We start from the raw sequence: 22488 nt of genomic DNA on the forward strand, positions 1-22488 counted from the left end.
GCGGGGCGGGCAGCATGTCGGGCAAGCGGAAAGCCGAGGCCCTGATCCCGGCGGAGGAGAGCGACCAGCTGCTCATCCGGCCCCTGTGAGCGCCCGGGGCGGGCAGGGGCGGGAGCGGCGGGCAGGGGCGGGCGGGCCGAGCCCCGTCCCTGGCGGGCCCGGGCCCCCGGGCGCCTGCCCCGGCACTGGCCGTGCTGTGGCGACGGGGAGGGCGGGAGCGTGCCCGGGCCGGCCGGGCCGAAGCGCTGCGCCCGGCCTCGGAGGGCTGGCATCCCTCCCCGCCCGGCCTCGGAGGGCTGGCATCCCTCCCCGCCCGGCCTCGGAGGGCTGGCATCCCTCCCCGCCCGGCCTCGGAGGGCTGGCATCCCTCCCCGCCCGGCCTCGGAGGGCTGGCATCCCTCCCCCCCGGCCTCGGAGGGCTGGCATCCCTCCCCCCCGGCCTTCCGCGGCGGGGCTTCCCGGGAGCGGGCAGCCCGCGGTCCCGGCGCCGGGACGGGCCGCAGCCTCGCCCTGTCTGAGCGACGGAGCCCCGCCTCTTTGTCCTGCTGCCCGTGGGCGGCACCGGGGGCTCTGAGGTGGTGGTTTTTTCCCTGGTAAAGGTGCTAATGCAGCGGGAAGGTGCTTCCGGTAGGATCTGTCTTGTGGACGACTTGAAGATGCTACTTCAAGCCCGTTCGGCCCCAAGTAATTTAGTATTTAAGTAAACTTGCCCCTTGTTACACGTCTCGGTGCTTTGAGACTCGAGTGCTCGGGGATGCGATAAAAACCTGAGGAGTTTCCTTTTATGTCTGCTGCATTAAACGGGGTGTCATTTCCATTGAGATAAATGTAACTGTCCATTTACCTTAAATATCCGATCTTGAAAGGTCTTTGTTATTTCTAGACAGAAAAGCAGTCCCACTGAAAGCATCTAATATATATTTATATCTGTATAGTGTGGGTTGTTCTAATGTTATGACTTTGATGTCCTTTTGCAGTGGTGCTGGCCAAGAAGTAGGGAGGTCATGCATTATTCTGGAGTTTAAAGGAAGAAAAATAATGGTAACTATTGCATTAATGTATTTGTGTGCCCTCTCATTACGGGTCATCAGATCACCAAAAGATGTTGTTACAGGTTAAATTCAACCTCTGCACTGAAGTTGCTAGAAGAGGCACATTTGTAGCTTTCTGGAACAATAAACCATATGTGATAGTAGGGATTACAGAGGCTGTCCTGTAAAATAAATCCATAGCCCAAACAGAGTATATGTGTCTTAAGCACAGATTCTGAAATTTGCACAAATTAGGTTTCAGTGGAATGTAAGGCTAATATTTGCCTACAATTTTGTTAAACAGTCACATGTAAACACACAGATGTTCTCTTTCCCTTTTCCAGCTGTCTTCTGGGATGGCAGCTGAAATAACTTGCATACACTGGTTCTGTATGTTCATGTGTTGTTGAAGTGTGAAGGAAGGCTTGCATAGGTGGAACATTACAAAAACTGGGGTCTCTTGAGAGGTGTTCAGTTTCCCAGTGGAAAAAATACTTAAGGAAAAAATCCTTTTTTTGCATGATGCTAAGAGCTACTAGTCACTACTAACTGTATTTTAGACCAAAATTATATGTTCTATTAGAAGCTTTTAACTTTCTCTAAAATTTCAGCTTGATTGTGGAATCCATCCAGGACTGGAAGGAATGGATGCTCTTCCTTACATTGATCTGATAGATCCTGCGGAGATCGATCTCCTCCTCATTAGTCAGTAAGTTGCACCTAAAAAGCAAAAACACTGAGGTCGTGCTCTGAGCTGTGTTTGCTTGTAGGTTATTAAAAGAGTCTGAAAATAGGTGTTATATACATGGTAATAGGATGGCAAAGTTTTAGTTTTCAGCTTTTTTTACATTAAGGGAGTTCAGTGGCTTTTGACATGACAACTTTCCTCTGAGCTCACTGCGGTGTCTGACTTCTTTTATAACCTGGCCTGCTTGAACACCTTCTGGAATGAGTTTTCTACAGAAAGACTACTGAAAAGCATTGGGTGGGGTTTTTGCTCCATTGGTTTTGAATGAAAAAGGTTCTCTGAGACTTCCATTGTTTAAATATTGATAAGTGGGTGAGACACAGGGAGAGACATTTGTAAATTATTTAACCAGTCATACCTGTGTCTCTGTGAAATCTAAAGTTTTCATGGTATATGCTTGTTCTGCCTGTGTTTCAAAATGCTTCCTTGAGGTAGGGGAAGCTGGAAGTGCAGCCAATTTTATTTTAGTATTTCATGTTTTAATCCATCATGTTCAACATTCAAACCTGGGATCATGTTTCTTAGCTTTTTTGTATCTTTGGCATTTATTGTTTTCCTGGTTCCTGTTACTTTTATCCTTCCAAATGTATATGTAGGTTACAAAACAGTTAATTCTTAGATTGTGTGGGTAAAATCTTTGCAATTAACGGAGCATTTCTTGTGTTACTCTTCCTTTTTTCTTAGTTGCATTTCTAGTCACTAGTGTACAGAATAGTTAACAATGAGGTTTAAAGTTCAGTTTCTGGATTTTTGTTACACCATGTTAATCCAGTCACATAGTGAATCATATGCTATATTAGTGTCGTGTTAATGTGTTAATTGGATTTGTGTGTCTGTTTAGTTTCCATTTAGATCACTGTGGGGCTTTGCCATGGTTTTTGCAGAAAACAAGTTTTAAAGGAAGGACATTTATGACACATGCCACAAAAGCTATTTACAGATGGCTTCTTTCAGACTATGTCAAAGTCAGGTAAGCTGACCTGTGGGTTGTCTCTTCAACTCCTGAATTACTTCACCTATATATCCGATGGGGGACTTAAGATGAAGCCACCAAAGGTGGCTAGATGAACCTGGATGTTGCCACAAATAGCAACATTATAACCAGACTAGAAGTATATATACTAGAAATAACCAATCATCTTACTACCTCCTGGATAACGTGTCTTTAAAATAACTTCCTATCATTAAAAATAAAAAAATCGTTCCTTCTTTCCTCACGTTCTTTTTGTTTGCCTTTTTTTGGACCTCTAATAGTATCCCTTGTTTTCCCCATCTGTCTCTTTTAAGACAGTCTTTTGCTCCCATACTTTTTAATGACTGTTTTTCCTCAAGCTTTGCAGAATTAGTGAGTTTTCATCCCCTAAAGATGTAAATCAGTCTTTAGGACAAGGTCAGATTAAATATTAAATATACAAAGAAGGCTCTGCTACTTACATGTTGTTGGTATTTTGTATCTTCTTAATTTTTGTTTTACTTCTGTTACATGCCTTGACACATCTTTTCTATGTGACTGTAATGATCCTGAGTGTATCTCAACTCAGCAAATTCTAGTTTGGGTCAGAAACCTGATAAACAGTCCTCTTTTAACTTGTTTATTGTGGGGTGATGGGAAAACTGTGGCTTAGTTTGGTTTTTAAAGGCTGTTGCAAGCTAAGTGGTAGATCTCTGCCCAGGGTTGGGAGTCTGTTGGGGGTTTTAGACAAATACAGAGCAGATCCTGAACTGGAAAGACTGTTCTAGGTCAAGGGAGATTCTCCTCCCTCTCTTTTCTGCCTTGGTGAGGCCACATCTGGAGTATTGTGTCCAGTTCTGGGCCCCTCAGTTCAAGAAGGACAGGGAACTGCTTGAAAGAGTCCAGCACAGAGCTACAAAGATGATTAAGGGAGTGGAACATCTCCCTCAGGAAGAAAGGCTGAGGGAGCTGGGTCTCTTTAGCCTGGAGAAGAGGAGACTGAGAGGTGACCTCATCAGTGTTTACAAATACATTAAGGGCAAGTGTCTGGAGGACGGAGCCAGGCTTTTTTCAGTGACATCCAGTGATAGGACAAGGGGCAATAGGTGCAAATGGGAACACAGGAGGTTCCACTTAAACATCAGAAAAAGCTTCTTTACTGTGAGAGTGACAGAGCACTGGAACAGGCTGCCCAAAGAGGTTGTGGAGTCTCCTTCTCTGGAGACATTCAAAACCCACCTGGACACGTTCCTGTGTGATGTGCTCTGGGTGATCCTGCTCTGGCAGGGGGGTCGGACGAGATGATCTTTTCGAGGTCCCTTCCAACCCCTAAGATTCTGTGATTCTAGCATGGCCTTTCAAAAGAATGATCATAGAATCCTGGAATGGTTTGGGTTGGACAGGACTTTTAAAATGTATCTAGTCCAACCCCCTTGCAATGAGCAGGGACATCTTCCACCAGAGCAGTTTGCTCAGAGCCCTGTCTACCCTGACCTTGAATAGTTCCAAGGGTGGAGCATCTAACACCTCTCTGGACAACCGCTCTCATAGTGAAAGATTTCTTCTTTATATCTAGTCTAAAACTACCCTCTTTTAGTTTAAAACCATTACCCCTGGTCCTGTCACTATAGGTCCTGTTGAAAAGTTTGTCCCTGTCTTTCTTATAGGCCCTCTTCAGGTACTGAAAGGCCACTATGAGATCTCCCTGGAGCCTTCTCCAGGCTGAACAACCCCAACTGTCTCAGCCTTTCCTCACAGGAGGGGTGTTTCCTGATCATTTTTGTGGCCCTCTTCTGGACCTGCTCCAACAGCTTCACATTCTTACTGTGTTGAGGACTGCAGAGCTGGACATAGTTGCTCCAGGTGGGGTCTCACCAACAGAGAGTAGAGGGGCAGAATCACCTCCCGGCCATGCTTCTTGTGATGATGCCCCAGATATACTTGGCCTTCTGGGCTGCTAGCACACTTTGTGGTTCATGTCCAGCTTTTCATCTAGCAGTACCCCCAAGTCCTTCTCTGCCAAGTCCCACTACCTGTACTGATAATGAGAATTGCCCTGACCCAGTGCAGGACCTTGCACTTGGCCTTGCTGGACCTCATGAGGTTCACATAGGCCCACTTCTCAAGCTTGTCCAGGTCTGTCTGGGTGGCATTCTGTCCCTCAGCCACGTCAAGTGCACCACTCAGCTTGGTGTTGTCAGAGAATGTGGGCATTTCTTTAAAGGATGCTTTAACTCTGCTTAGGTGAACTACATTAGAGTACCTGCACTTGATTTCTAACATGTGAGATGTGGTGATACTGAATGGAAGTCTTGCTGTCAGTGGGGAAAAAACCCAGGAGGTGTTTTTTCCAACTGTTATTTAATCTAAGCTGCTAAAGTGAGCTGATATTTAGCCATTTCACTTATATCCAGTAATATATCAGCGGATGACATGCTATATACAGAGACAGACCTTGAAGAAAGCATGGACAAGATTGAGACCATCAACTTCCACGAAGTGAAAGAGGTGGCAGGAATCAAATTCTGGTGTTACCATGCAGGCCACGTTCTGGGAGCAGCCATGTTTATGATTGAAATAGCTGGTGTGAAGGTATTTTCTTTTTATTATAAAGGTGAAACAATGTGTGAATTCTGATTTGGTCATTAATTATTTATAATTGTGTGTTAAGCCTCACCACTGTGACTGGAGCAGTCAAAAAGACTTGGACTCAAGTTAAGGAGGGTGGCTTTGACTTAGAGCATTGTCTTCTCATTGATTAAAACTAGTAAGTGACAGGAGTGTTGAACCAGGTAGAAAGTTTGGATTTTATGGGAGTGAGTTATGTCTCAGACTTGGAACCAGTGAACAGTTTTCTGTGCTGGTCTGCTCAGAAGTAGCTGATAGCTGAAGCAGTCTTGTGGAAGCTGTATTTTAGTAAAATCAGTTGTCTGGTATTGTAATTCTCATTTACCACATCTACGTGTTTGAATGCTTAAATGGCATTTGTCAAACTATGCAAGGTGTATTCTCATAATACTCAGAGAAACACTGAAGTACCTAAAGAAATGGATTATTATTAATTTTAGGCACAGGGAGATTAAATAAGTCATCATATAATCACAGGCAGCGCTGCATCAAAACCAGGTACTTGAAGCTAATCTCGTTAATTGGTGTTCTTAGGATAATCACCACCCAAGAAGAGTTGCATACAGCCTTGAAGAGGGAAGAGGAATGGTGGTCCAGAGGCTTGCTGTCTAGTAGTACTTTGTTAATGGTTTATAATGATTGAGAATTTGTAAAGTTTAAATAAATATATAGAAACAGAACTGAAATTACAATGATATCTTACTGGATTTTTCTGCTTAAGGCATGATGGAGAAAGAGATTTCCCTCTAAGCATGACTCAAACAGATTGGGTTTTAATATCCATAATTTTCTTTAATTCCCTGTGAAGCAAGTGAGGAATGTGGCTACCCATACACCAGGGTTGCTGGTTGCTGACGATATGTTTTGTTGTTATTCACATTTTCATCAATGGAGTGATTGTTAAGTAAAAAATGCTCCATTTTGAAACCATCATTTTGGGCACAGAGTGCTGCATTCCGCCTTACGGTAAAGACTTCATTAAAAATTACTAACAGTTACAAATTACTTGTTGGTGTAATGGGGAACATGACCATTCCATTTGGAAAATGTGGCAGATTACAGGCTATTTTTTAGTATGAGAAGATCTTGGAATAATTTTTAAAAAGTTATTTTATTCGTTTGTTCATTATATTTGCATTCTGATGTGTAAATACGTATTTATATACTTTTCACTTCCACTGGAGACCTGCTCTGTTTTCTCTTATGTCAATTTTTACTCCTTAATGGTCAGTGCATGTGTGCAACAGGCTGAAAATAGCACCTTTTAAATACCAAGTGAAAATTTAAATCTTAGTAATTGTTTACCTAGTTCTGTAGAAATTACAGTACTGCTTGAAATACCTTTACTTACTGTGGTTAAAATATTTGTATTGTAGTACTGTTGAGCTAATACTGTAAGCACTGTCCACAGCAGATGAGTTTAGTTAAAGCACAAGTTAGCTTTTTATCATAAAGTCCTTAAAAGCATCTTTCATATAAAACATCATTCCTGTCAACAGCTTTTTAAAGACTGATGATCTGTTAGAACCAGTAATCAGAATAACTACTCTTTGTCTCCAATAGCTTTTATATACAGGTGATTTCTCAAGACAGGAAGACAGACATCTGATGGCAGCTGAGATTCCCAATATTAAACCTGATATTCTTATAATTGTAAGTTTTAAAAAAAAAAAGTTCTTTATATTAGTAATTAAATTAAGTATAAGGTTATTAATTGAAGTTGAATTCCATTTTGAAATGAGAAAGACAATGGAGATTGAGTGATAGTAGATGATTTATGTTAAATGTCCAAATGCTTGGGTGTCCAGAACATGACAACATTTCTTTTCACTTCATTAAAAAGTCTAATTTTTCTTTTATAATAGTTATATATATATAAGGATTAAGTTCCTTAAGCCTCTAGACAAAACTTTTCCAGGTGGGAGATTTATTAGGTTTCAACTTGCATTTGCAAACCCCAGTTTAGCCAGATACCTTTCTTTAGTAGATCCTTACCTACTTCCAGCTATGTTTGTTGAGAATTTGCCCTGAGTGCTATTCCTTATTTTTCTTTTGTTCTCTGAGCAAAATGGTTTTATTCTGAATCCATGTTTGGAAAATCAGAAGCTCAGGGAAAACTTTGACAGTAACCATTTAATCTGGAAACAAACAATGGGATCTTTCAGAGTAACACTTAAAATTATTTCATTTATTGTGTCCCTTTTAGCTGCTTTCTGTAACTAATAATTTCATTTTAAGTGACATCAAAATCTTGTACTTTCTTTCATTACCGTATTTTCGACTGGATGTTTCTAAACAGCGGCAAACGTACCACTAGCGAGCCATGTTAATGTGATAACCCATTCATCACAGCAGTGGCAGCATTTCCAGTTAGGAGAATAAATGTGTTAAATTTGAAACCTCTTAAAAGAAGCATAAAAAGTAATAGTTCTAACTTTTTGGCTAACAGGATCTGTCTTTCCAAATTGCTGGGAGGGGCTTTGGAAAGGGAAGTTTGGGGGAGGAATTGATTTTCCCCTCACCTTTCCCCCCACCCCTCTCCTTCCCCTCCCCACCGTGTTAACACCGGTATGTTCTTCTGCATTTTCTTGTTAGATTGAAAGGAGAAGATGAAGAATTAGTCTCTGTATCTCTACATTAACATTTGGTTTCTCTATACGCAGGAATCCACGTATGGGACTCATATTCATGAGAAGAGGGAAGAGCGAGAGGCAAGGTTCTGTAATACTGTTCACGACATTGTAAATAGAGGAGGTAGAGGTCTTATTCCTGTGTTTGCCCTTGGTCGAGCTCAAGAGCTTCTTTTAATTTTAGGTATGTACCTTCCCAGCTCCCCTTAATAAAAGGCATATGAAGTTAAATGAGAATGTTTGCATGTACAGTCCTTCAGATATAATGTTTTTTTTAATGCGTGTTTCTTCAAATGAAAAAAATCCAATAAAACAACCAAGGCAGTTCTGCTTCATGAGGTAGGATGGAAGCCTAGAAAGGAAAGGGTAATGTCAAGGTGTTATGTGCTTCACTTTAAGATTGCATCAGATGATCCTTGAGGTCCCCTCCAACCAGGCATTGTGGCATTCTATGACTTTTGAATCCTGTTGAGTCAGGACTTCAGCAAATAGGGACTATTAATACAGCTTGAAAGTAAGCAATTGCAGCAACTTTTCTGTGTAAATTGTACTGCTAAGAAAAAGGTGTGTCTTGTTCCAAAGTTTCATTGTCTTTGCCCTTTAGTTCACAAATCTATATGAAGAAGTCTTTATAGGAAAAGCTTAGAAGACCATAATAGACACTTGAAGCATTTCTGAAGTCCTGTTGATAATGGGAAAGCGAATTAAGCTTTCTTAAGAAGAGCAAAAATGTGGAAGAGGGGGGAATTATACATTATCATAACAAGCCATTTCACATAAAATATAGTGCTAGTTGTTACAAAGTACTTCATATAAAATAGGTTTAAAAAAATTATTTCCAAACTTCCTTACTTTCTTGCCGCACATTTGATTTATACTATATACGTGAATTTTCAATAGTCCTTTTGTTCATGCAAATGCTGAAAAGATCAGAAGATTACTAACTCAAAATTAAATTCTTATTTTTATTGGTGCTGAATCTGAAGTGTTACCTAAAATACTTGAAATTCTTCTCACTTTCCATTTCAGTTTAGCTCAACATTAAAAACTAGTGTGTTTTCAAAATGTGTTACTGGTCTATAGAAATGTTAATAAGAAATTTGAATCTAGGCGTGTGGTAGTGTTAGATGTTGTAGGATTATTTACTACTTACCATAGTTTCAGGGCTTTTTATTTTATAGACGAGATAAAAACTGATAATTTAAAATCTTGTGTAGCTATTAGTTTGTAATTTGTTGGCCTCCCTTGCTGTGTGTAGATGCTGAAGTGAGTTTCTAAAGATAAGCTTGAACATACATCTAGGAAGGCTAGACATGTAATTGGATGCTTAATTAGATAGAAAATGCAATTGAGTCTCAAATGCCTACACAATTGAGTCTGCAGACTCCTGTATTTGTTTTTCTTCTTTCTGTAAATGTCCGTCAAAAAATAAAATACTGCATGATGGTATAGAGAATTATGATGGGTGCAGTCTTTTAATATTACTGTAAGTGCTGCTATTAGTTGTCTCTTAGTGGCTGCTTCCACCTCATGCTTGAGCTTATTAAGATACTCATGGCACTGAGCCTCTCTGACATGTTCTGAAACCTTTGTCTGTAGATCAGAGCTTTTAGGTTAAAGCCATATAATTTTAAATGTACAGATACAGCCAAAAGAGCATACTGCCCTTTTTCAACGATTCTTCCCCAGTTACACAATGTAAATATGTTTTAGACTAGCAGAACTGTGGGGAAACAAGTTACATTTGTATAGCTGCAGTCAGATCTCTGTGTTTAGTAAAGGTCATGTCTACTGTCATCAGTGATAAAATAAGTTGTGGTTAGTGAAGGCTTTTTTCGTGTTTCTGTTTCAGTTAAGCTTGTAAAATAAAACAGTTGGAGGTATACAGGAAGCCAGGCTAGATAACTGGGCAATCCCTTCACATCTTGAAGGCCATGGATTTGTTTTACAGAACTTTGATACAGTGAAATCTCACCAACATATCTATGTGCAGATGTCCCTAAGTGTTAGATGTGTAATTAATATTTGACAGAGACATTTTAGCTTTATTGCAGTGTTGTGATTAAACTTGTATTGTTGTAAGTGTAGATTTATTGCTGTGTATACTTTATACCTTGTAGCTGAAGTTGGTGATTGATTGGAATTTGACCTGCCAAAAACATCTGAGGTTCATCTTTTTCTTGTTTTCCTGTTTGTACTAGTTGTACATTTCTGAGAAGCATGTATTTTGGAAATAATGTGGGGAGTGTGTGTGTGTTGTGTGCTTCTTTGGTTGGTCCTATTTTGTTTTCATAATTTTTGCATTTTTGGGTTTTTTTAGATGAATACTGGCAGAATCATCCTGAACTCCATGATATCCCTATATACTATGCCTCCTCTTTGGCAAAGAAATGCATGGCTGTTTATCAGACTTATGTTAATGCCATGAATGACAAAATCCGCAAGCAAATTAACATCAACAATCCATTTGTTTTCAAGCATATTAGCAATCTGAAGGTAAGCTTGAGTTGAAGTTGTGTTGAGAAAGCGTGATAGAAGAGTTAATATTTGCTGAATAATTTTCATGTTTACTATCCTAATAAATTGATTAAGTACAGGTTTATATCTGAGTTATCTGCTGTCTCAGTGTTTAGAGGGCTGGCTGATGAGAGCTTATGTCCCAACTTTACTTCCAGTATACATCCCTGTGCTTATAGTTTGCTCCTTATGGGTGTCAGTAGGAGGAACTTTCCTGTAAAGGTCACTTTTTATGAGGATGAGGTATAATCTGTGAATATAGAGCTCTACTTGTACATTGTTTGAGGGTGCAACTAGGCTATTTTTCATTTAAGTGAGATATGGTAACTGATATTGATGTTGTTTGTCCATTTAGAGTATGGATCATTTTGATGATATTGGCCCAAGTGTTGTGATGGCTTCCCCAGGTATGATGCAGAGTGGCTTATCCAGAGAGTTGTTTGAGAGCTGGTGCACAGATAAGAGAAATGGAGTGATTATAGCAGGGTACTGTGTTGAAGGAACGCTCGCTAAGGTGAGTTGCTGACGCACCGAAAGTTCTTAATACAAAGTATTATGCATGTTAAGTTTGAAAAGGGTTGCTTAGTAGCAAATGTCTGCATTTGGATTTACTGAAAAGATTATTGTCAGGCACACGTATTTATGTAGCCAAAACTAATTGTTTTTGGCTAATACTAATGAAAAGTACAGAAAATTTCCATGTAGCCATTATGCAGGATAATCTTTTCTAGGAGCAGTTATCTTCTAATGAGAAAGAACCATTGATACTTTTCTCTGTCTTTAGACTCCTCCACAATGTAGCTTTTTGAGAAGGGGGGCCCTAAACCTAATTTTAGAGGAGCTGGTATTAAATCTAGCTCTAATTCCATGTCAGAGATCAGACTGCCTTGCACATGTTGTGCCACTATCTGGTTGTAGAGAATGAAATCCTTCCTTCCAAATTCCAGCAGCTAAGGGCAGCCAGAGCACCTAGTTTTGCCTTTAGAGATGGAAATCACACATTTGTTAAAATATTGATGCCAATTTGAGAGAGCTGTATATGGAAGAAGAATGAACTCCCAGATCTGCTGGAGATGCAAAAGATGAAATGGTGTGTGTTATGCATGCTTTTTTTCATTTGTGAGTGTGTTTTTTGTGAAATTTGAGAAATTTTTTTCAGTCTTCACGTCTAACCTGGCTGCCAATATTCTTTCATTGATTTTTGAAATGTAGAGCATTAGTTATATGGTGTCTGTTAGGAAGCTTTCGACCTTCTATTTAAAGTGTCCTTTTTTTCCTAGCACATCATGTCTGAACCTGAAGAGATCACAACTATGTCAGGGCAAAAACTCCCACTGAAGATGTCTGTGGATTACATTTCTTTCTCAGCTCACACAGATTATCAACAAACCAGTGAATTTATCCGGGCCCTGAAACCTCCACACGTGGTTAGTATACATGCTGCCTGTTTCTCCAGAGGAGGATTCATCAAACCAATTAATAGCCTTGAGTCATCAAGGCAGATGGTGATGTCCAGCAGTAGCCAGCATCCCTATGCTTTGACTAAGAAAAGGTGGAGATTTTAACTGCTTTTCATCATGTTACCGTAGCAAAGTAAAGATGAACTTGTTCTCGAGCGTCTGCATGTGGGATATCTGGGGATGACTTTCAAGAAAGTGGTATTATCCATAGCCTGTTTCAGCAGTGTTTAGTGCATGTAAGGTATAATTAGGCTGGGGGCACTGCTGCTGGAATAATTCACTGGAATTTGCCCCAAAATAAACAAGAAAACATTGACTGAAGAAGAGCAGGCCAGTCTGAAAGAAGGTATGTAGCAGGCAGCAAAAGACAGAGGCAGCACTTGTGAGGAAAAGCATGAGCAAATCACAGGGAGCAGGTGTGAAGGACCAGAGCATGAAAATGGGGACTAGGATCTGAAGCATGCTGAGACTGGGGGAGAATCAGTGTGCGAGCACAGATGGAAAGAAAACAAATCATAGCAGAAGAAAAGAGGATTTAATTTGGCAGAGAAAATGGTGAGCTTAATAAGCATCCTCTCTGAGTTGCATGTTCATTATATTTTTATCCATGTGCAGACACAAAAATGCTAAGTTAACTGTAACTTGCGTTGTTGAGCTTAATACTTCCCTTTAGTAATATAACAATGTGTTTGTGTAGGAAAAATGAAATGGAATCTCTATAATGCAGTCTGCTTATTTGCATGTGCTTTTCTACTAGTACTCATGGCCATGAAATTTAGGCCTTTGAATAATACATAGAATTCAAAGACACACAGAACTGTATATGTTATAATTGAGCTAATGTTTTGTATATTGTGACCTCATGAAATTACATTTTTATAAAGGTGAGAGGTCCAAGATATTAGTTTCCTTGAATAATTTGTTTACTAAACACATCTGGTTGAACAAGTAACTTTTGGTAACAGGAAGACTGTCTTTCCTATAGATCTTAGTTCATGGTGAGCAGAATGAAATGGCCAGACTGAAGGCAGCATTGATACGGGAATATGAAGATAATGATGAAGTTCATATTGAAGTTCATAATCCTAGGAATACTGAAGCTGTCACATTAAACTTCAGAGGAGAAAAACTTGCCAAGGTATAAAAAGAATATTTTCCCATCTGTACAAGAGTATTTTATTCAGGGATAAAAACTATACATGTTCTTCCAAGCCTCTATTTTTCATTGGTTTCGGAATGTTTGTCTTTTCCAGGGACTCAGAGAGTGTGAATGTTTTGGGTTTAGTGGTGTATTTGGGGGTTGGCTTGGTTGGGTTTTTTTCAAGGTGTTTTTTCTTTTCTTTTCTTTTTTTTTTTGGCTCTTCACTATTTCAACTTTTTCTTGTGTTACATCTCAGAACATTTGTTGGTTACTCTGATTTTCCTTTATTTTCAGAGTTAATCTTATACTATGTTTGATTTTTCTGAGGAAAATACATTTCATCTCCATAGTTAACTTTAAGCTATGAGTAGTTCAGATTGCCTTGTTGCACTCCTTGTGTTTTGTGCTTTCCAGGTGATGGGATCTTTAGCAGATAAGAAGCCAGAGCAAGGACAGAGAATTTCTGGAATCCTAGTTAAAAGAAATTTTAACTATCACATCCTTTCTCCATGTGACCTCTCTAGTAAGTAGAGACATGCTTAGTAGGTGATATGCTCAGTAGATAACTGAAACTTGCTGTATCTTTCTACTGTCATTAAAATACGTACAATAATGGTTGGGTTTTTTTCCCTGTAATTTTGTGTTTGATAAGCAATTAGTGAACATCTTTGTTTTAATTTGACTTAGTTTTGCCAAAAGTTCTGAACTGTTGGAGTGAGAAGCAAGACATTCAGTTCTTTGTCCAGAGAAGTTAAAAAAGTTTCCTGCTCTTCTATAAAGGAAAAGAAGCAAAATTCCGTTCCTCTTATGGTTACTTAGAACTTCTTCCTCTGTATTGAATATGCATAAAACATACTAGTGAGAACAGAAAAGCACCTTGATCAATTGTTCTGCCAGTTTCTAAAACGTGATTAATTTTTAGTGTAAAAAGCTGCAGTGCAGTGAAAATATTGTGCATTGCTCCTATGGTATTTATTACTAAATATATGTATCTCTTCTCAAAATAGAAGAATACTTAAAGGGAGTGGTGATGTCAGAGGAGCTTGAGGGAAAGCAATTGTACTGTCCTAGTTCATTACTCGCCTTTAATGGGTCTGATAAAGCAACAAGCTCTTGCTGATTTCTTGGCCACAAATATGTAATTTATCTTAAAACAGACCCTTACAACTGTCCTTTTCAAGCCTCTGTCCTGAATGTATTGATCAATTTTATTAATACATACTTTAAAAATGTTTTCAGATTATACAGACTTGGCAATGAGCACTGTAACACAGACACAAGCCATTCCATATACCGGCCCTTTCAATCTGCTTTATTATCAGCTACAAAAACTTACAGGTGCGTATTTGGAAAAACATGCTCAGAATTAGTAATGGTCAACTTCTAAAACAGCTTTTAGTCTTTTGAAGTCTTCTGAGTGGAAACTTCTTTGCCAGGAACTGAAGTGCTACAGTTCATTTCATATTTCACTACTTTCATTAGATTATGCAGCTTCTGCCAGATGCAATTAATGAGCATGACACATCCTTTTTGGGGGATTCTACTGTAATTATACTATAAAATTATGAGTATGTAGTAATTTAGAGCCTAGGCTGATATTTGTCTTCTGTCATCCCCAAAGTGAGTGCCATAGCCACTCTGATGCAAAATTTGATTAATCAGTCTTTTATCTCCAGCCCTAAAATGGAATGGGTAATGCCATACAAGTAATAAAAACAAGAGCTCCGTCCTCCTTTATGACAGATAGATGATTTTGTCCCTCCCTGAGAGGCAAGAGTCTAGCATTCTTGACTTTTTCTGAGTCAGAAGCCATTTAAATCTCCAACTAGTGTGATCCCTGGTGCCTCTGCCTAGATTTCTTATGGGTTAGGGGCAACTCCTGTGCTCATTCAGTAAAGACACTCGCACAAGCTAAGGGAATTTTTTTTTCAGGCTCAGATCTAATTCATATTATAAGAAACCCATATTTGGCTGATGATCAGGTCTCATAACCTGAGTGCTACCTGGCACAGAAATGCTTGGTTTAAGCTCCATGTTTATGTAAGCAATGGGTTATCCTTTAAGGGTAAAGAGGAGCTGGTTAATTCTGCAAATGGGAGCACTGCATTTCTTATTTGTTTTCTTTTTGGTGTACTTACATCACTGTACTAAGCCAGTCAAATATGAGAATTCAAAACAGGTAACATGGCCAATATTACATACTAAAAAAACCCCAAACAGTCTAGAAGAAAGAAAAAAATATTGTGAGGTAAGGCAAGAGGAGATGCACTTCTGTTTCGTGAGCTGCTCTGAGCAGTTGTGATAATAGACAGTCCCTATTATTCTTAAAAGGACCTGTTTTCTTATGCAGAAAAAGTTAGTCTTGCTTTCAGTGTAATTTTGTCCTTGCTAACCATTTGTTACCACTTCTTAGGTGACGTAGAAGAAATAGAAATCCAACAAAAACCAGCCCTGAAGGTTTTCAAAACAATTACTGTGATCCAGGAACCAGGCATGGTAGTCCTTGAGGTAGGCATTGGTGGTTGAGGAAGAAGTATTTTGTTCCCAGTTTCTGCAAAACAGTATCAGATAGATGCCATGCAGAAATAAATGTTTTAAGTAGTTTTCTGGTGGGTGACAAATAGAATAAAAGCTAGGACAAAGTTTCCTTAGCGCTGTGGTCCTGCTTTTTTTACTGAGACTCAAGAGTGTAATGGCAGATTCAGTGTCCTTTCTTTATTTGGCAAATAGTAATTAGAAATAATGTCAAATGGCATTCCCCTGCACCCCTCCTCCAAAGAGGTGTGGTAATTAATAACTATTTAATAAATGCGTTCAGAAGCATTCAACAGCTTGAATTTTTCATGGAAAGTTACTGGAATATACCAGGTTAAAAGTAGTAAATAATTTAATGTAAAATGTACTGCCATTTTTGAAGCTAAAATTCAGAGAAAGGCAAATAGGAAAACGCAATGAATGTTACGTGTTTTTTGTCTTCCAGTGGGTGGCAAATCCTGCTAATGATATGTACGCAGACACCGTGACAACAGTGATACTGGAAGTTCAGTCAAATCCCAAAATACAGAAAGGTAGTAAGTTTAGTGTATGCTTATTTCACTGAGATATTTCTTCTTAGTTTATTTATCTCAAGCTCACATATAATGCCTTGTAATGGACTGCAATCACAACATTTTACTTCCTCACATAAGAAACTTCTTAGGAATTAAGATTTGCTACCTTAACAGAATCACAGCTTGGTCTTCATTATTTGTAACATTCACTAGTTGAAACTTTCTCTTACGTGGCAGCTGGTAGCTGACTGTGGAAAATGTGACCATATGTGACTTTTTAAAAATAAGTTAAATATTACTTCAGATTTTTCTGCATAAACAATTTATGATATCTCAAATATTTCAGTTGTTCATTTGAAAGTTACAGTTACCATTCCTGAGTGGTGTTCCTATGACTCTACAACAGAAAGGCTGAAAATAAAGTCAGACTAATTCCACAATTATATTTATGTGGACCATGTAACTAAGTAATATTATTGTGTAGCGGTAGCATCATTGGATACTGGGCTTGATGTTGCTGTTCAAGAATCACACCAATTTTGGTGGGATTACCAGTGATGGTATTTCTGGTTTTTGTTCCAGTGTTTTGCTTTTGAACACATCTGGAGCATACACTAAGTATTGGGTTGGCCACTGAGGATAAATGTTAGCAGCTTGGCAACACGTATAATGTAATGATAATACATGTATCAAAATAAGGGTTTGGGTTTTTTTTCTCTTTTTCCAGGGGATTAAATCACCTTTTTTTGCCACTGCCTGCATCATTACTTGCAGTAAATGTTCTCATTTTACTTACAAAGATCTTTTTTAATTCTGCCATTCTGTACCCTTGCTCACCCAGTGAAATAAGTGATAGTTGGGTATCCTCCTTAGGACATTATTCATCACCAGTTGGGATGTGGTGAGGCAAGCAGAACCCAAAATTCTGTTCCTGAGGTGTTATATAAAAGTAATACCATTTGGATTTGAATTTATTTTAATGTTTTTTGCAAGAGTGCAATATGAGTAGCGATCATACTAAATTAATCCAAAGGTCACAAAAACTCAAAAGCCACGTCTGTAATGCCCAGGTACGTACCCAGCAGGTACGTTCTGTGCTCTTAGGTAGTGACCAGTGCCACACATGCCTTAGTGCCTATTTTTAGTTTGTGTGGAAAACAAGTTCTGGGGAGGAAATCTTTCTGATATGAACCCAGAACACATCTCAGGTGGGTGCTTGAACCTGGAAGCCTTCAAAGCAATCTGAGATCCCATGCTAGACATATACTTGGACCTCCTTTTTCTCCTGTCTTTCTCTATATGGCTGGAAAAAGCCTTGTACTGTTTTGTTACTTTTTTTTTTTTTTAATTCTTAGTGTAATATCTGACTTGTCCTGATTTTTGGTAGTCCCTACTTTATCTGTACAATCAGCTAATCTCAGGTGTGGCTTCTTGCAGGATTTTTTCCCTTGTTTGGGGTAAAAAAACATTCCAAATAGTTCTTGCACTTGTCTATTTTAGAGTGTGTTCACAGGATCACAAGTGATTGAATTTAAGTATCTTAAGTTATTCCTGCTTACTGGAGCATGTGCCCACTCTTACCTCATTTCTAGTATAAAGTTGTTTTGCTTAGTACATTCAGTTACTGCATCTCGTGTAAGAGTTTGTAAATTGTTAAGAAGTGCTTGCTTGGTCTCTTGCAAATTACAAAGTTCTTCAAAGAATTTCTAAGTTACACTAATTACTACTGTGTTCAGTTCTCTGAACTCTTCAGAGGATTCAGAAATCTTGAATACTTGTTTTTAAAAAGCCTCCTTTTAAATAAACTGTAGTTGTAGATCTGTTTGGTTTCTTCATCAGAAACAGGTAGTGATTTTCGCAATTAGCTCCTCCTATAGACTTCTTACTCCTTTCATGATCAAATATGTAAATTTTCAAAAGAAAATAACTTGTCTAGAAGTATCTCATGATGGTTTAACCAGTTATACCACATAGTGTAAAACAGTGTCATAATTTTTATTTCAAACTCAGTATCCTGAAACACATTCCAGGAGTGTCTGTGCCTATTGCTGCTACTCACACTTGCTGTCTAGTTACATATGCTCTGCATGCTCCATGCCTCCATGATGCAGTATTTTCCTATAACAATAGAACATGAAGGGTTTATAAAAAAATTATGTAAATGGATTATTTCCACTTTTAAGAAAAGGAAATTTGAGAAGTAATAAGCATTAACAATAAAAAAGATAGTTGAGAAGTGAGAATTAGATTTGCAAAGTTGTCTGTTTTAAGGTGTGATTAGTACAGGAAATAAGATTTCAAATGTACACACTTTGTTGACTCTTCCATCTTACTTTTTACATATTTTCTTTATAATATGTTTAAATAAATGTATCTCATACAGCTTTTAGATTGTTTATAATGAAGGTGATTTAGGAACCAGATTGTATCAATTAGCCAATTTTCCCTCCCAGCAGATGTCTATAAAAGTAAAATGACTTTTTCTTTTCAGCTGCAGTACAGAAAATTTCAAAAAAAGTAGACATGGAAGTGTATAGGAAGAGAATGGAGATCATGCTTCAGTAAGTTGGCATATATCTTTCTAAAGGAAAATGATTGCTGTTAATTGTGCAAACACAACAATTTTAGTGTAATACAGTTTAAGGGTACAGTTACTGAAAAATACTCTGTGCAAATTTAATTCAGTCTCATTTCTGTGAAGGCCAGAAATTAAGTAATGAAAGAGGTACAGTAAAAAAGGTTATCAGCAACATTAAATTTTTTAATACAAGGCCCAGCTATTTCTTCCAGAAGTGAAGCTGGAAGAAAAATTACGCCGTAAACGCTTCTGAAAATACCGTTTTGGGTCACTCCTCTTTTAAAACTTACTCTTAAGTATGTTCTGTTATATAGTTATAACTTGCCGGTGGCGAGGGAAGCGAGCAGTCTAGAATCAATGTGATTGATAAAGCAAGCTTTAATTTATTGAATACACAGTGTTACTTTTATACCCTTTTCCAAAACTACTTGTAGTGATTTCATTGTATAGTCGTGATATCATCGGATAGCTCTATTTACACGCTCCATCTTTTATATGGTAACATACACACTGAGTTCTCGGGGTTCTTCCTTATTCTCTATTATTCTACTTCTCTATCTTGTCCTTGTGTTAGTTTCCTTGTTATGTTCTTTTATATAAGGCCTAATGCCTACCTTTATTAAGCTAACAAAGAGACTGTTTATACTTGTGTTAGGCTAACAAAGAGATTGCTTGTACAGTTGCTACTTGTGTTATAACTCTGAAGGTCTCTCAAGGAGATTGCAAGGATCCATGGCCTTGCTGCTCAAGCCATTCTTCAACAATAACTCTTACCTCTTTTGAAATCAAAGGAATCCTTCCCTTCATTTATTATGAGATATTTTTTTTTGTAAAATACTGACTGTTATGTGACTATTCACTTTTGTAATCATTTGGATTGGTGTTTGTCAATGATATCTAAGTTTGCTCCTTGGCCATGTGTTAGATGCAAATATCTCTGTTTCAGGGATATGTTTGGAGAAGACTGTGTGAGTTCAAAAGATGGCTCTGTCCTGAGCGTCACGGTTGATGGAAAGACTGCCAACATTTCCCTGGACACTCGGGTATGTACAGCACAGCACTTGTTTTGTGTGCACTATGTTTAGCAGAGGTGAGAATCCAGTCTAGTATACAGTGCTGCCTGGAATACTCTGTATCCGTTTGCTGAGGAAGTGTTTTTTGTATTTGGTATCAGAACACCTTAAGCCTATTCACTTTCCGTTAGCTTCACTGACATCCTCATCAGTCAATCAGCACCCAGCCTTTCTGAGAGAAACACTGATCCAGCCTGCAAGCTGAGTTCGGTTTGGTACAGAAGCATTTGCTAGTGATGTTTGTGTAACAAATGCAGTAAATTTGGAAGAAAACCCAGTATTTTTCAGCAACTTTCTGCCTGTGTAAAGAAAGATTGTAGAGATAAAAGTGATTTAACCCACATAGTGTTTTTTAATGTTCAGAAAACATAGGCTGTGGTCTGAATAATTGAACAAACATCAAGTAGGAATGATACTAATAATTTCTTTCTTGTCATCTTGATCCTTTTGTAGCTAAATTTGAAAGCCTGAAATACTCACAGAAATAAATACTTCATTAATTTACTGGCTAGATTCAGAGCTGGATGTCACGCATGTCAGAACGCTGCTTTAAGAAGCTATCCCACCTGGTTATTTGAAGAACGTAGAACTGTAAAGAATGGTTAAAGCCATGTCCTTTGTGTCCTTAAGCATTTTAATGTATTTCTGTCATTGTTAGTAATGTATTAGAACTATATAATGGATTACCATTATCCACAGTAGTAATATATTCCACTGGAGTGGCTCTCAGGTGCTCTCCATAGGGACCACAACAAGTGTTTTAAGAATTCTACAAACCCAGAAGAAAAGGTTGGTCCCTGCCCAAAATTTGTTAGCTATTGAAGCCAAACAAGTGAAAGTTAATTACCTTAAGAGGATAGTGAGTTACAGTTTTGTGGTTAACACACAATGCTTGCTGTGTCATCTTTTTTCAGCTTCTTAATAAGCATATGCTACATTTCAGTGCATGCATAGTACAGAAAAATACAGGACTGATTAAAAGTCCTCGTGCAATAACAAAAAAAGTAACAAGAGTGGAAAAAATGCATACTGCTTAATCAAGAACTTAGGTTTAATTTTCATATAATATTACACTTACATATGACATTATTGTTAAAAGACTTGCATACTGTCAGAAACTAATGGCAGCTTAGCTGCAAGACTGTGTTTCGTAGTAATACTTTGCATACCATGTTGGGAATGGCAAGCTTGTGCCATTGTGAAACAAGTTTTACAAGAAAGGTCTGCCCTTTTTTATGTGTATGTGTATCTTCTTATAAAACTTCAACAGATCTTAAATAAAAAGTTGTTTAGTATAGATCTGACAATATGGTGGAACACGTGGATGTATTTTTTCCACGTTAACTCTTAACATAGTGTTCTTACAAGTTACCTTACAAATAGCTTTCAACTGCACTGGTAGATAGTATTAAATATGTTTGCTCTTTCAAATGCCATTTCCCCCCCCCCCCCCCCAGAAAAAAACCCTTTATGGTTGAAAGGACTTACTTGTTCAGAAAAGTAACAAGTTAATACTGAATTAGAGATGGTACAATCTTAGAGCCTAGGAAGATCAAGAATAGTAATGCTATGCAGGTGCTGCCCTTTCTTTTTGAGGTAGAGCAGTCAGGGGACTGGATTGACTGTTGATGAACGTGCATGTTTGAGGTGGGCATCTTTCTCTAAGAAGACATTTTAAATTGTTTTAGTGATAAATTCATCTTTTGGGGTTTTTATTCTGATGTAAAGGTTAGCTTATGGGTGTGGGAACATCCCTGTGGAGACTCCCCAGGTACAGGTGCCTGTACCTCTGTGGTGAGTGCAAGTGTTTTACAATTTTTACCTAATACAATGTGGGTGAATATGCGTGAAAATGAAATCTCCAAGGACTGAACCTTGAGTGGTTTTATTTCATTTTAAATTAAGTGTAAGCTACAGAACATAATGCATTTTAAATAGTAGTTTTGAAGCAAGTTGTTAATCAAGCATAAAACTTCTTGTTCCTCAGCAGAACTTACACAGGTCTTCTCTGAACTCCTCCACGTGTTGGCAGACCATTTAAAAACATAGAATGCTCCTCTTTATAACCTTCTTTTCTATTTGCATGACTACTTTTTCCTTTCCTCTTACGAGCATTCTTCACATGCTGAAAAGGAATATGAAGTGCTGGTTTTTCTAACATGCTTCTTTCCCTGTTCCCAGACAGTTGACTGTGAGCCGGGAAGCGAAGATGACGAATCCCTTCGTGAAATGGTAGAGCTGGCTGCCCAGAGGCTTTACGATGCCCTCAGCCCAGTACACTGACCTCTGTACATACTTAGGACACGTCAGAAAAATTGTTTAAATGTTAAATTTACTTGGACTATTTTTTAAGAGTAAATAAAGGTTTTTTTTGCTTCGGTAAGGCAAGCAAATTGATTCTGTGACTGTGAAACAGCTGAGTTATTTCAAATAATGGCTGAACAACCTTATAGCAGCTGTGTTTATGCATGTATTTTTATTATGCATCATGATAAAATCAGGCAAAGGGTGCATATGTCCTTTTTTTTTTCTTACGTGCACATACAAGAAGCGAGAAAAAATTCTTATCCTTGACCTATATCTAGAATTGTAAAAAAATTAAAGGAAGAGAGTTTTATATTTTTGAAGATCAATTACAGTTGGAGGATAAATCGGATGGTTTAGGCTTGCAGATGCTGAG

At 38.4% G+C, this 22488-nt stretch overlaps 1 protein-coding gene across 2 annotated transcripts; it reads left to right on the forward strand.

Annotated features, from left to right (window-relative positions):
• The first annotated feature begins 4 nt into the window (after positions 1 to 4).
• CPSF3 (cleavage and polyadenylation specific factor 3) lies at positions 5 to 22205 on the forward strand. Of its 2 annotated transcripts, XM_051616081.1 has the most exons (18): positions 5 to 85; positions 978 to 1041; positions 1643 to 1740; positions 2621 to 2749; positions 5146 to 5323; positions 6923 to 7012; positions 8023 to 8173; positions 10310 to 10485; positions 10862 to 11020; positions 11787 to 11933; positions 12952 to 13104; positions 13522 to 13630; positions 14347 to 14445; positions 15521 to 15615; positions 16088 to 16175; positions 18649 to 18718; positions 19682 to 19778; positions 21990 to 22205. In XM_051616081.1, the coding sequence occupies exons 1-18, from the start codon at positions 15 to 17 to the stop codon at positions 22089 to 22091; spliced, it is 2076 nt and encodes a 691-aa protein (XP_051472041.1). In that variant the 5' UTR covers positions 5 to 14; the 3' UTR covers positions 22092 to 22205. The 2 variants fall into 2 exon arrangements, with proteins under 2 accessions (XP_051472041.1, XP_051472042.1); XM_051616082.1 differs by lacking the exons at positions 5 to 85; positions 978 to 1041; positions 1643 to 1740 and having other exon boundaries at positions 2698 to 2749; positions 5274 to 5323.
• The last annotated feature ends 283 nt before the right edge of the window (positions 22206 to 22488 follow it).

Source organism: Apus apus, chromosome 3, assembly GCF_020740795.1.
Source record: "Apus apus isolate bApuApu2 chromosome 3, bApuApu2.pri.cur, whole genome shotgun sequence".
Taxonomy (NCBI): Eukaryota; Metazoa; Chordata; class Aves; order Apodiformes; family Apodidae; genus Apus; species Apus apus.